The sequence below is a fragment of the Pygoscelis adeliae genome, unplaced genomic scaffold, assembly GCF_000699105.1.
Source record: "Pygoscelis adeliae isolate BGI_AS28 unplaced genomic scaffold, ASM69910v1 Scaffold126, whole genome shotgun sequence".
In the NCBI taxonomy this organism is placed as follows: domain Eukaryota; kingdom Metazoa; phylum Chordata; class Aves; order Sphenisciformes; family Spheniscidae; genus Pygoscelis; species Pygoscelis adeliae.
In genome coordinates this window covers 517,113-530,158 of record NW_008824896.1, presented here as the reverse complement: position 1 = coordinate 530,158, position 13,046 = coordinate 517,113, and the positions used below count along the sequence as shown (strand labels likewise).

Here is a 13,046-nt window from a genome sequence, read left to right as displayed (position 1 = left end):
TTTCCCAGGCAAAAATCTTTGCACAAGCAGGGAGGGAAGACTGGGAGCTGCGCAGATGGCTGACCATAAACAATATGGATGAGAAGAGGAATGCAAAGCTACTGCAGTGTTTTTGGCGTTAGCCATATCTGCAGGGAGACCATGAACCTGGTCCCCACAAGCAGCATATTTTGCATGAAGGATGCAACAAATTTTGTAAAAAAAGGTCTTTTCTGAGAACATGAACCTGGGGGTTTGGAGGAAGCACCACAATATCAGAGCCGCCACAGTGGTTCAAAGTGATGACCCACCAAACCCAGCGTCCCGTTTCCAGAAACCCAGAAGAACAACCAGTGCTGTATGCTTGGGTGTGGAGCTCCTCAGCTTAGCCTTACACCATGCACAGCCCTGCTTTCTTCGGGTTGGAAGACCCAAGGACAGCAGAAGACCCAAAGGCAGAAGGATACCCATGGACAAAAGGAGACTCATGCTCTTTGCCCTTTCTGTGCCAGCCATGACCTCCAGCCCATCTCCCTGCCCTTGCTGCCCAACTCCTAGTTGCTCCTCACATGGAGCCACGTTGCTGATCACCCATCATTTCAAGACGCTGAGATCCACACCTGGTCCCGCACATGCCAGGAGCACATGCTGTGGCAGGAGGCACTGCGACCTCAGTCCTGGGTGGGGAACGAATGACCAACATTCCTGGGGTCTCTTACAAGAGCTAAAGCAGTTTTGTGTTGCCTTGTACAGAGGATGAGATTCAAGGCTTGATGAGCTAACACATTCCGACAGTCTTGGCTACGGCTGCCTGTCACCTTCTCCATTTAGCCACTGAAAAGTACGTCAGTCTAAGAAGATTCAATCTGTAAAAAAAAAAAAAAATAAAGAAGCTTTAAATGCAGCATCATGATTGCAGTGTGGACGCATCTAGATGCTGCAAACTAACACCGCGATCTTGTGCCACCCTGAAGCCACGGTGCCACCTGCCCCAAATCCTCTGCCACCGTCCCAGCAGTGAGGGTGGCTGCTCCCGCCGCAGTGCCGGCCCCGCTAGCAGCACAGCTCCTCTTCAAATGGGATTTGAGATGTCATTTAGGAAAACACAACCTTTTTAAAGGCTTTTGCTTTGAAGTGCATGGCTGTGAAGGTCTGGCTTAGCTGATGGTTACACGAACAAGCGAGCCAGCAGAACTGCGGGCAGAGTCGCCCAGTGGATGCAGCCCTGCAAGCAAACAGATGTGCTCTGCCCCAAAACCAAGGGAGAATGGACCAGTTTGGGACGTGAAGAGATGCTCTACAAGTTGTAGGCAAGGCAGGACCAGAAGGCAGGTCTTACCATTCCCGGATCAGCCCTCTGTTTGCTACACTGTACTGCTGCTTTGTAGCCTGGATGTTTACCCAAATACTTCCCTTGCAGAGATTTAGTAGTCAATAAGTATATATTTTTTTCCATGCATATTTAAATTCTGTTTGGTATTTCTGAGGTAGACAAGCAGCTCTTGAAAATGTGGATCCCAACATTTTTATATATATTTTGGAGAGCAGCATCATTTTTACAGGTTTCTCTAAATAATATTGCGCAGGTTAAAAACCAAACGAACAATTTTGATGGTGACACAGAGGGCAGCATCTCCTCCCAGCAGCACACCCCTGCATGAGCGCTGCGAGGCCAGCGGCACATCAAGCATCCATAGCATCTGTCCCACTGAAGCTGTTGGCCTTGTTGTAAAAACAGGCAAATCCTTTTTCCACCTGCAGTCACAAGAATTATACGGGTTTGCTTGGGTTTCCAATCCTTTGCATGCGTTTGTAGAAGATGAGCTGTTTTCTGCAGGAAAATGTGTTTTATTAAGGCAGGTGGTGGTGGTGGAGACTCGGCATGAGCTCCTGAGAGCTGGAGCTGAGATGACGTGTCACCAGCATGGATCACATCCCCTGAAGATGCGGGCTTGGCACCGAGCTGTTTAAATACAGACCTTGAGAAATTGATAGCCAGGCGAAATTGTTGGCTTCTGCCACCAAAAACTCAAGGCAAATTAATACCATCAGCCACCCTTGAGAACGTGAAGCAGAGGTTATGTGCAAGGAGTTCAGCTTGTCTTGAATGTGAAATTTATAAAGGTGCCATACACGAAGGAGGAGGCATGGAGATGAACAGAACAGTGTTTTTAATCTTCTTTTGGCAAGGAAAATCAAGTCAGTGCAAAGCAGGTTATAATGAGAGGATGTGTTCATTTAAAACTCAAAGGCAACTTTCTTGTTAGGAAATTTCCTTTTTATTTTAATTTGCATTTTAAATTGCATTACGATACAAAGGTAGATGCTGGTCCATTGATCTTGGCTCCTCTGCACACCCGAAGCCCCGGCTCTCCTGCATAGTGGCGTACACTGGGGAGGCTCCACTTTGGCTTTTCCAAAAATCACGCCTGGATTTTGTCCCTGCGTGGTGGCAACCGGCTCTGAGCATTTCAGTTGTCATCTTGCATGCGCTTCCAAGGTGGTCAGGATAGCCTTCCCATGAACCTCCTCCGCTTCTAGGCTCATCCAAAAACATTTGTTTGCTCCTTTCAATTCCTCTTCCAGCATCATGGCTCAATTCTTTAATTTTTTTTTTTTTTTGATATAAAAGTCTCTTGATGCTGTTTTCTGTAACTTATACACTATGCAGTCTTTTTTTTTTTTTTCCCCCAATCTAGAAGAGGTCCCAGGACATGGTTTGTGTGAAAGATCCCAGAAAAAGCAGAATCAGGAAAAAAGTGGCTTTTTTTTTTCTCCCTCTTGATTGGTTAACCTTGAAGGCACTGATGGGAAAGCCAGTAGCATCGATAAAGGCGAACACAGAGCATTGGAGAGGGAGAAGTGCTGCTGGAACCCCCTGATTCCTCTTTTTAAAATGCAGAGCGAAGAAGAAAGAGGAGTTTTTTGCACATTTGGCTTTCTGGGCACGTGGTTATGGAGGGCTATCTGGCAGGCTGCAAAGGGAATCCCACCACCCATGGAGTTTTGTGCTTTAATTTGTGATGCTGTCCAACTTCAAATCCCCTTGCCCATGCAAAAAAACCCCCAAGAATATTGTATTTTTCTGCGTGTGCTTCCCCATAGGGTGCTTCGCCAAGTACCACTTGGAGCACAGATAGCCATACTTACACACAGGGCTGGGTTCGGTCCCCTCGCCACCCCGGTGAAACCCACTGGCGGGTGGAGATGATCCCACACAGTTCCCAGCAGATAAATAACCAGCAAAGATGAAAAAATATGGTTCAAACCAAACTGTCAGTGTTAACCCCTTCAAGCTCAGGATTTTGCGGGCAGGGAGGGAAACTTTTGGTACATCTAATTCAGGCAATTGAATTTTACTCCCTGCATGGACTGAATGATTTAAGCCCGTTTTTCTCTCTCTGGGTGCTGGTGCGCCCAGGGCACAAGAGCTGGGAAGGAAGCCAGGGAAAGGATTTCGGGTGAGTCTGAGGAAGAGGTTTTATGGAGGCTGGCAAATCTCCCACAGGCTGCCACAGGGGGCTGGGGCTGCTCAATGCTCTGGGATGCGGGGGGCAAAAGTCCATGGTAATTATAGTTCCTTAATTGACTTTTAACTGACCCAATAGCTGAACAATATTCCCTAGTAGAAATTTCAAAATTTGGAGGAAAAAAAATCATTTCGCCCAAGCAGTTCTTCAGCGACATCCCTACCTCCCTGCCCTGCTCAGCCCCTCTCGCCTTCCTCGACATACAAGTGCTCCTCATCCATCGCAAGCTGTTGCAAGGGAGCTCTAAAATAATTTTAGAGCTGAATTTTTGCTCTGAAGCAGAGCAGGAGCAAGGGCACAGGAACTGAAGAAATGCACCACCAGGAGAATGGTCCTTTCCTAAACAGCACAACCCCATCCACACCACCCAGAGAGGATCATTTGACCGGGAAACATGCAAGAAAAATGTACCCATTGGTGTACCCATGGCAAAGCCCCTTTCCCCATGTCCGGACCCACCAAGCTGTGCTCTCACCTGTCTGTTGTGCCAAGCTCTGGCCCAGCCACCGCTCCCATATGCTTGAACCCAATCGGTGTTACTCTCATTGCACTGGCAGGTATGAACAAGCCCATGGCTAATTTTCAACGAGCAGCAGGACAATGAGGTGTTTCTGTTGCCACTAAAATCCCAGGAACCCCAGTTCGGCGTAGCAGCTCCAGAAGATGCAGCAGGATCCCCTGTCTGCTTGTGGTCCTCTTTGCACCCATCACAACTTTGCTTGCATCTGGCAAACACTGACTGTTCTCCTTCCCTTCTTTTTTCCTGTTTCTTTTTGGGAAAGTTTCTTTTGGAGGGGAAACGAGAATGTGGCTGCTTTGGCAAAGATGGGTTTGTAGGGTGGGTCCACTGCCCTGACAGCTGATGCCACAATGAGCGGCCGGGATGGGGAAACATCTCCTCAGATGGCAGGAGCTAGCTTTGCTTCTTATTTCCAAGGAATAATGCAGCTATACCACCGAGGGAAGCATAAGCCATCCCACGCAGGCTGGAGAGCTTTGCATCAGCTTTAGTGGGTGCCAGCTGGGGCTGGGTGCAGGTGGCGGCGGGGAGGAAGGCTCCCTGCAAGTGTCTCCCCACTGCTGCCACATGGGAGGGCACCATCCCCTCAGGCAGGGCTGCTCCCTGTCCCCTGGGGAAACACTGGAGCAGGGTGTCTGTAGGATACGATGCACAGTGACATCTCGGGATAGCTGATGGATCCCAAAGTCACTGTAGCTTCAGAAATGCTCGTTTTCTTTGCAAAGGCAAAATATTTTCTAGATCCTCCACTTGCCAAAAAAAAAAAAAGTGCTTTCTAATGACTCATCAATCTTGTCTCCCTCTTTGCTTTTACCTTTTGTATCTTTTTTCTTTCTACTGTCTCAATAGCTGGGGTGGGCACTCCTGCACTGTGCACTCCCCAACCACCCTCCCCACGCTCAGCAGAGGAGGCAGGGCCAGTGCAGCTGTGGCCACCACCACCACCACTGACCAGCCCCATGCTCGCACCTCCCACCCTCTTCCTCCTCGCTTTCTGCGGGGCTGCAACCCCATAGCGGTGCTGTGGTTCATGCACAGGCACGGTATGCCTGGGGGACAAGGTGGTTGCAATGCACCCAGTGGGAGAGCTCGAGTAAAGGGGGTGGGTTATACAGCTGCAAAAGCTTGGGGGGCAGGAGGTATTGCTGCTGTGGCATGAAAAGATGGGACTTTCCATCTCCAGCAGATGCTCCAGAGAGCACCTTCAGAGAAGCATCGAGGCAAGATTGTAAGTGCTTTGGGGCAGGGGGTGGGAGGTCGGACGTGGCATAGGAGCCCACGGGAGTTTAGTAACTCTTTGCCAGCATTTTTATTCTCAAATGTCAACTTTTGGAAATACCAGCCCAAGACTGTGCCTCAGGCTGGAGGGACTCCGGCAAGCCTCTTGGCGTTGTGGGACATGGGCAACATGTGGTGTTGACACAGGGAGGGAGCAGTGTAAGAGCTATGCAGCTGCTGATGGACCAGGTGGGGCGCGGGTGGTGGGTGCCACAGGAAGGGGACCTGGGAAAAGCCCCAGGGACGATGCGGCTGACATTTAATAGCATGTGTCAGGGGGAGCAGTGAGAATTTGAGGGAGAAAGGGCTGAAGGTGAGGGAGCCAGGTGCGTCAGCAAATAACAGCATCGCTGCGGCAGAGCCATGATGAAGATGGGTGCAATCCTATGAGGCATCAGCAAAGAGGTTTCTAGAAGGGGAGAGCATAATCACCATTGCCCAAACCCCGGGGCAGCCCTGCCTACAGGCAGGGAGGGAAGCAGGATGGGTGGCTGCATCAGGACCAGCCCAAGGAGAGAAGGGAAAAATGGTGGGGAGAGAAGTGCCCAAAAGCAGGTGAGACCTGGGGGATCGGCCAGCAGCCATGGCAAGGACCATGCCGTGACCAATCCTGCCATTGCTCTTGCAGTGGAGCTGCCATTCCCTGACAGGACGGCTCTATTTGTCTGTCCGAGACCACATGGGGTAGAGCCCAGGAGCCCATAAGCAGGGCATTTGAGCCCCCCATTCCCCAGTGCATGCAGGAAGGGATCTCCTGCGTCCCATTGCGATGACGTACTCTCAGACCAATATTTCCTCTCCTCTGCCAAGGCTTCGTCCTCCAGCAGCAGCTCCCAGCAGCTGCTGTCTGTGAGTTGGAACCACCAGGGAGCGAGCAGGGCGTGAGCAAGCAGGATACAAGCTAGGTTGGAGCAAGCAGGGAGCAAGCAGGGTGGTGGTGAACTCACCAGCAGCATCCCCGTGCTTTCCAGCAGAGAGGAGCAGATGGGAATGAGCATCTTGGTCCTGGTGTGGTGCTCCTCTTGGTGAACCCTTCAGCATTTCCAAAACAGCAGCATGTGAGGTGTGGGTCTTGTGGTAGGGATGGCAAGGATTCATCCATGCTAAGTACCCATGCATGCAGTCCCATGTGTGATGACAATTCTTATTTAGGCTGTCAACCAACAGCACATCTTAGAATCACAGACTCACAGAATGGTTTGGGTTGGGAAGGACCTTCAAAGATCATCTAGTCCCACGCCCCTGCCATGGGCAGGGACATCTTTCATCAGGTTGCTCAAAGCCCCGTCCAGCCTGACCTTCAACACTTCCGATGGTGGGGCATCCACAACTTCTCTGGGCAACCTGTTCCAGCATCCCACCAACGTCATTATAAAAAAAGTCTTCCTTATATTTACCCTAGATCTACCCTCTTTTAGTTTAAAACTATTGCCCCTTGTCCTGTCACTATAGGCCCTGGTATAAAGTCTCCATTTTTCTTATAAGCCAACTTTATATATTGAAGGGCTACAATAAGGTGTCCCCGGAGCCTTCTCTTCTCCAGGCTGAACAACCCCAACTCTCTCAACCTTTCTGCATAGCAGAGGTGTTCCAGCCCTCTGCCCATTTCCATGGTCTCCTCTGGACCTGCTCTAACAGGTCTATGTCTGTCTTATACTGGGGACCCCAGAGCTGGACGCAGCACTCCAGGTGGGGTCTCATCAGAGCAGAGTAGAGGGGCAGAATCCCCTCCCTTGAGCTGCTGGCCACGCTGCTGGTGATGCACCCAGGACGCTATTGGCTTTCTGGGCTGCGAGCGCACATTGCCGGCTCATGTCCACTTTGTCACCCACCAGTATCCCCTTCTCGGCAGGGCTGCTCTCAATCCACCCATCCCCCAGTCTGTATTGATATCCTCCTGCAGGGAGTTACGGCCAGCCACCAACGCATGAGCCGGCAAAGAGGGTTTTGCTCATAAAACTATGGGGTTGTCCCTGCAGACCAGCAGTGGCGGAGGCAGTGGGTTTTGTTATTATCTTGTTTTTTTAATCTTGTCCACATCTAAGGGGTCCTTGTCAGAAGTGATGCTCGAGGTTAGGAGAGCCATCGGTCACTTCCAGCTGCTAGGAAAGCCTTCGGCTTGTAGTCAGCAGCAAACTGTAGCAGGTGAGCAAGGGAGAAGTCATGGGGAGAGAAAGGGTGGACATAGTTTACAGGCAGAGAAAAATAGAAAGGAAAGGTTTTGTCTTCAGGCAGTGAATGAATCAGCTTCATGCATCACCTCATGAACTCGGTGTGGCTCCTCCAGGGCTGCCAAAAGAGCCCGTCTCTGCAAAGTGGCTCTTGGTGGTGGTGCAGGCTCTTGGCTGCCCCTCTGGTGCCCCGGTGAGGTGGTTGAAGGTGATTTGGGGTCTGAATGTGATTTAGCTTTTGCTAAAGACCTGCCCTCTTCCACCAAATCCTCCTTCCCACAAGGTTTGGAGGTCCCTGGAAAGGCTCATGCCTGGCATCACCAAGGATGGCACCAAATGAGACGGGCAGTAAAGATGAACCCAGCCCTTCCCTTGGTCACCTTCCCCACCTGGCGCTGCTCAAGCCAGGATGAGCCACAGGCATTGGGCAAAGGCAGTGGGTGGCAGTGGGGTGTTGTAGGGTTGGTGGGTCCAGCTGAATTCCCCCTGCACCCTTTTCCTTGTCCTCCTCCTTCAGAGCGAGCCCGGGATTACCTGCACAAGACTGGACGCTTCATCGTCATCGGTGGCATTGTCTCGCCCGTGCACGACTCCTATGGGAAGACGGTGGGTCGTCCCCATTTTCCCTTTCTGCATCCTATGTCCGATGGTGTCTCAAGCCAGGGGCAAGCACTGGGCAGTGCTGCCTGCATTCATGGTCCTCTCATGGACCTCCTTCACCTGGGGCAGCCCCTGACCGTGGGAAAGTCCCCGAGAGGAGGGAGAGGATGAAACCACTCGCTCTTTACATAAAAACTGCAGCGCGACCCTACAACCAGCTAAAGTACTAGACAGCAGAGAAAAACGTTCTCACCGAAAATGATGGTGGTCGTCTTGTTGAGTTGGCTTTTTTTTTTTTGTTTGAATGATTTCAAAGCTAATTTTATTGTAGGGATGGTGACGATGCAAACAGGGACCTTTAAAAGCACTTTCTGGGTTGGGGGGAAATCCAAATTAGGAGAGGAAAGAGTTTCCTTCTCTCCTGAAAGCTGGAGAAATTTCATCAAGAAACCACCATCCCTGGGTCTGGCCCTGCAGCAGCACAGGGCTGAGAGTAGCAGCACCAAGCAAATCTCGACCTGTTTGTAACCAGGGCTGAAGCAAGGCAGGGACTCCCTCTCCTCCAGCAAACAGGAGCTTAGATAACTTTTTGTGGCCAGGAACAAATCTTTCTGGCCTGTCTCATCTGAGCGAGCCCGATGCTCTGCCCTGGGAAGGTTTGCAAGCCCAGGCTGGCCAGGGCATGATGCTTGCCTCCTGTAACTGTTCCTCTTTTGCAGGGTCTGGTCTCAAGCCGGCACCGCCTGACCATGTGCCAACTGGCCGTCCAGTCCTCTGACTGGATCAGGTGAGAGGCAGAGCCCACACCCGCCACAGCACTAGCAGCCCCTGGCAGCCCCTGCCCCTTCCCTGGCACCGTGGTGGCAAAGACCCACGTGCAAAGCAGAGATGCCACCAGCTGCTGGAGCTCCAGGATGGACTTTCTTCTCTCCCAGCCAAAGCTCAATTAAAAACTGGAGGCCTTCCTCTCCTAGTCCAGCAGAGAACTGATGAGGGGTGTTACACCATCCTTCAAGATGTCCTTTGGCTTCAGGGGGTCTTGCAAGCCTCCTGCTGAGCCTGTGGTGGCTGGGTGCAGCCCATGTTCCCCCAGCCCAACCCAGCCTTGTACCGTGGCACCTTCCCTTTCTACACTTGCAGCACCAGCCCGCGGACTCTCTCCTTCCCAGCCTTGCCACGTGGCGTCTGGCAGCTGAGGTGGGACCAGAAACATCTCTGGGCTGCCCTCAGGAAGCAGGGTTGTTACACGTGTAGTTACATCCAAGCCAAATAAAAGCTGGTTAGTTGGGTACCAAGAGTGGAAAGTTGTCTGGGCACAAGTTCAGGTCCCCAAAGCTATTAGGGAGAGCTGGGTGGAAGGGCTGGAAGAAGGACACGGTCCATGGCAGAGCTGGGGTAGCAATGGTGGCTGTTCCCAGCGCTGCTGGCCAGCCCAGTGGGGAGGAAGTAGCATGGTCAGGAGGTCCAGGCAGTAGCCATCAGCTAACACTGTTGCCTTGCTGTGCTCCCTGCAGGGTAGACCCCTGGGAGTGCTACCAGGACACCTGGCAGACCACCTGCAGTGTGCTGGAGCACCACCGTGACCTGATGAAGGTAGGGCAGCCCTGGGTGGGGATGTGGGGAGAGTGTGGGAGCAGGGGTGCTTTTGCACCAGCACATGAACATCAAACACCAAAATATGACTGGGGCAGACGGACAGAAACCTTGCAGTAACATGCCTGAAATTCTGACCTGGAAGAGGCACAAGATACCTTGTCACAGCTGCTTTGAGCTCCTTTCCCTGATGGTGAAAGCAAATTGAGCCCTCCAGCTGGAGCCAGCAGCTGCCCCAGTCCTGCACACACCAGGAGGGGAACAGGGGTGATGGCAGAGTGAAGATGGGGTGGGCACAAGCTAAATCATTAGTGCCAACCACTTGCTCCATCCCAAGGGGAAGGGGAGGTGGACAGGTGTCTCCGCTCACCAGCTGAGCCGAAACTGCTGTATGAACTCACCGGAGCGACTCAGCAAGGCAGGAAAGTTCAGCAGCTGGGAAGTCCCCAGGGAGCACAAAACCCAGGAGGAAAAGTCCCTCCAAAGTCCAGGCAGGCCTGTGAGCCGAGAAGGAAGGCAACTGCCCTCGGGTGACTGCAGGGACAGGGAGGGAAGGGCTGCTGCCAACACATGGATATAGCAAGCAAACGGAGGATAGGAAACCAATAAAATAACATCATACATACTCATGAGCAGCCCAAAAAGGAGGCACAGAAGTAGCATTCACCAGTCCAGCAGGATGTCCAGTGCATCCAGGGACCATGGTGTCGAAGCCAAGGAGCCCCTGGACATGCCTTCCTTTTCCTGCAGGGACCAGTGGAGGAGACAAGGGCCCATTTGCTCCCAGGGTAACATGTAAGCCATTGGCTTTGCACCACTGACTCATCAGCTCCTGTATTTTTATTTATTCATCAGAATTTATGAACACCTCCAGGCAACAGGGGCGATGCCTGCCCGCAGGCAGCACGGCTGCAGCCTTGCCAGCCTCATGGGTTCACACAAAAAGTTAATCCCACTGTCCCCAGCTTTAATCTCAAGTTGTTATCTACAGCATCCTGCTAGCCCCAGGCCCATCCGGTGAGGTTGGATGGGACTCGGGGTCCTAAAGCAAGCCTGGACGTACCTGTCACTGAAGATGACCTTCAGCCTGGGGTGCAGAGGCTCGATACAGGGGTCATAAAGGTTTTGGGAGGCAGGTGGGGTGTAGCCACTGTTCCAGCTACATCTCTCCCTCATTGCAGAGAGTGACTGGTTGCATCCTCTCAAATGTCAACACCCCCTCCATCACCCCCGTGATCGGCCAGCCCCAGAATGAGTCCTCACAGACCATCTACCAGAACAACAACAATGTCTCCAACAAGCCCACCGCAGGTAGGTGGCAGCAGGGTAGGGAAGAAGGGGATGACCACCCACCCCTCACCTCCCATCCAAGGCTGCCAAGTGTTAGGAACGGTGCTCCATCATCTTATTTTTGGGTCAGGTCATTCATCAGGCTCCATGCACTGAGCCCAGGGTCAGATGGGGATGCGATGGAAGAGTTAGCATCCAGCACAGCAAGGGGAGCCAAGAACAGCTCAAAATGGCTGTGAAATCTCACTGGTCTTTAGCTGGATGATGTTCAGGCAGTGAGAGCAGCTAAGAGAAAGGCTACCTGGTACCCATGGGGTATGCGCAAGGGACAAGCTGGCAGGAGAGGTGACATGGCTGGATCCCCCACAAGCCGGCAGGATATGGGACACGGAGGTAGTAGCTGGGCAGAAGAGGGGGAATTACTTAAATCCCATAAAAATGAACTTGTAATTTTTTTTTAGTGATTTTAGCTGTCCAGCTGGTCTCTTCAAGGCACAGTGTAGTACCCTCAGGAGTTGAGACCGCAAGAGGCGGCGGTGGGGAGACGCTGAGAGCAGTTCCCACACCTGGGCACAGGAGTATCTCGCAGGATAGGGTGGCCAAAGCATTTGTGGGGGTCAGTCTGCCAGGACATCGTTGTCTCTCTGGTGAATTTTTCTTCTTCACCTTTAGCAAAGATCCTGGGGAAGGTGGGAGAAAGCCTGAGCCGGATTTGCTGCGTTCGCCCACCCATGGAGCGCTTCACCTTTGTGGGTAGGTAGAGGAAAGCTCCAGCATCGCCTCGGCTTTGGCGCCAGCCCCCAGCCTTCCTCCCAGGCCGGGCACCAGCAGCTCTCTTTTGTTTCCCTTCCCCAGATGAGAATGCCAACCTGGGGACGGTGATGAGATACGAGGAGATCGGTGAGTACACAGCCCCCTCTGCATCGCTCTGGCTCCTCTGGGCCAGCACTACGCAGCTCGGGAGTGGCTGCATGACAGATCTGCTGGTAAGCGAAGGATGCCAGACCATCATCCTGTCCCAGTGCTGTATATTGGGGCTCAGGGGTAAAACAGGAGCAGTGCTAAACTGGCCTGAGCCCATTACTGTGGGCAGACAAGCAGCCTAAAATGAAGGAACAAGCCGCTGAGACCCGGCTCCCAGCACTGGCATGGATCCGCCATGGCATCGTGCCTTGAAAGTCATCCCAAGCACCATGAAACCTGCCCTCCAGCAGTAGTGTCACCCACATCCTCGCGTTGCCCGTGGCCCGCAGGAGGGGTTTCAGTCACCCGAGCACCTTTCTCTAAAGCCATTTAGGTATTTTAGACCCACCAGGCTGCCATGCACTTGGCACTGCCATACATCACCCAGGGCTCTGCATGGGGAGTACGGCCCACTGACAGCTTGCTGGTGTTTGAGACCCATTTTCATGGGCTAGCTCACACACCCCTCCTAGCACCGGTACCATGCAGAGCCCAAAGGCTTTGGCCACCTGGAAATGCCAACCAGTGAGGCACCTTCCCATGCAGCCACCTCTTCCCACCCCTCCGGGCAGGTTTATGGCTTTCTTCCAGTATTTGTGCAAATAAATTAATTCTTACAGGCCCGTTGGAGCAGAAAACTCCTTCCCACAGCACAACTTTCTTGCTGCGCCTACTGAGCAGCAAAGCCAACCCTCAAAGCAAGCTGTCAGCAAGCACCAGTCCCAGCCTGGGGAGAGAAAGGGAGGACATGGAAGTCCTCCAAGGTGTGCAAGGAAAACCTCCATGCTAAAGCAAACATGGCCATGCCCAGGGCTCTGAGCAGTGCCCTGGGCTCTCCCCATTGCCCCTTGGCTGGAGCCCCTGCAGCAGATCATGAAGCGATTGTGGGTGCCCCATAGCATAGAGAAATGAATCCCTTCCCCGGGATACCCCACCTCCAGGGCTGGAGCACAGCCGTAGTGGAACAGCACGTAGCAATGCTGACAACAACCCAGCAGCATGGGAAAGGAGCTGAAATAAAGTAGAGTGGGGGTTATTTAATGTTTGGCACCAGTAGGAATGCAAGAAAGACCACGGGATCTTTAGTGGGACTTGTTTTGGCAGGGGAGGTCTGTGCAGAAG

The 13,046-nt window shown here is 52.5% G+C and overlaps 1 protein-coding gene across 1 annotated transcript in view; it reads left to right on the top strand.

Annotated features, from left to right (window-relative positions):
• NMNAT2 (nicotinamide nucleotide adenylyltransferase 2) overlaps window positions 1–13,046 on the top strand; it is a 21,542-nt gene that overhangs the window by 5,895 nt on the left and 2,601 nt on the right. Inside the window, exons 2-7 of the mRNA XM_009324654.1 lie at window positions 7,996–8,084; window positions 8,798–8,865; window positions 9,593–9,671; window positions 10,853–10,982; window positions 11,634–11,714; window positions 11,817–11,861. Of these exons, the coding sequence (XP_009322929.1) occupies window positions 7,996–8,084; window positions 8,798–8,865; window positions 9,593–9,671; window positions 10,853–10,982; window positions 11,634–11,714; window positions 11,817–11,861 (492 nt within the window). The remainder of the gene's footprint in view (window positions 1–7,995; window positions 8,085–8,797; window positions 8,866–9,592; window positions 9,672–10,852; window positions 10,983–11,633; window positions 11,715–11,816; window positions 11,862–13,046) is intronic.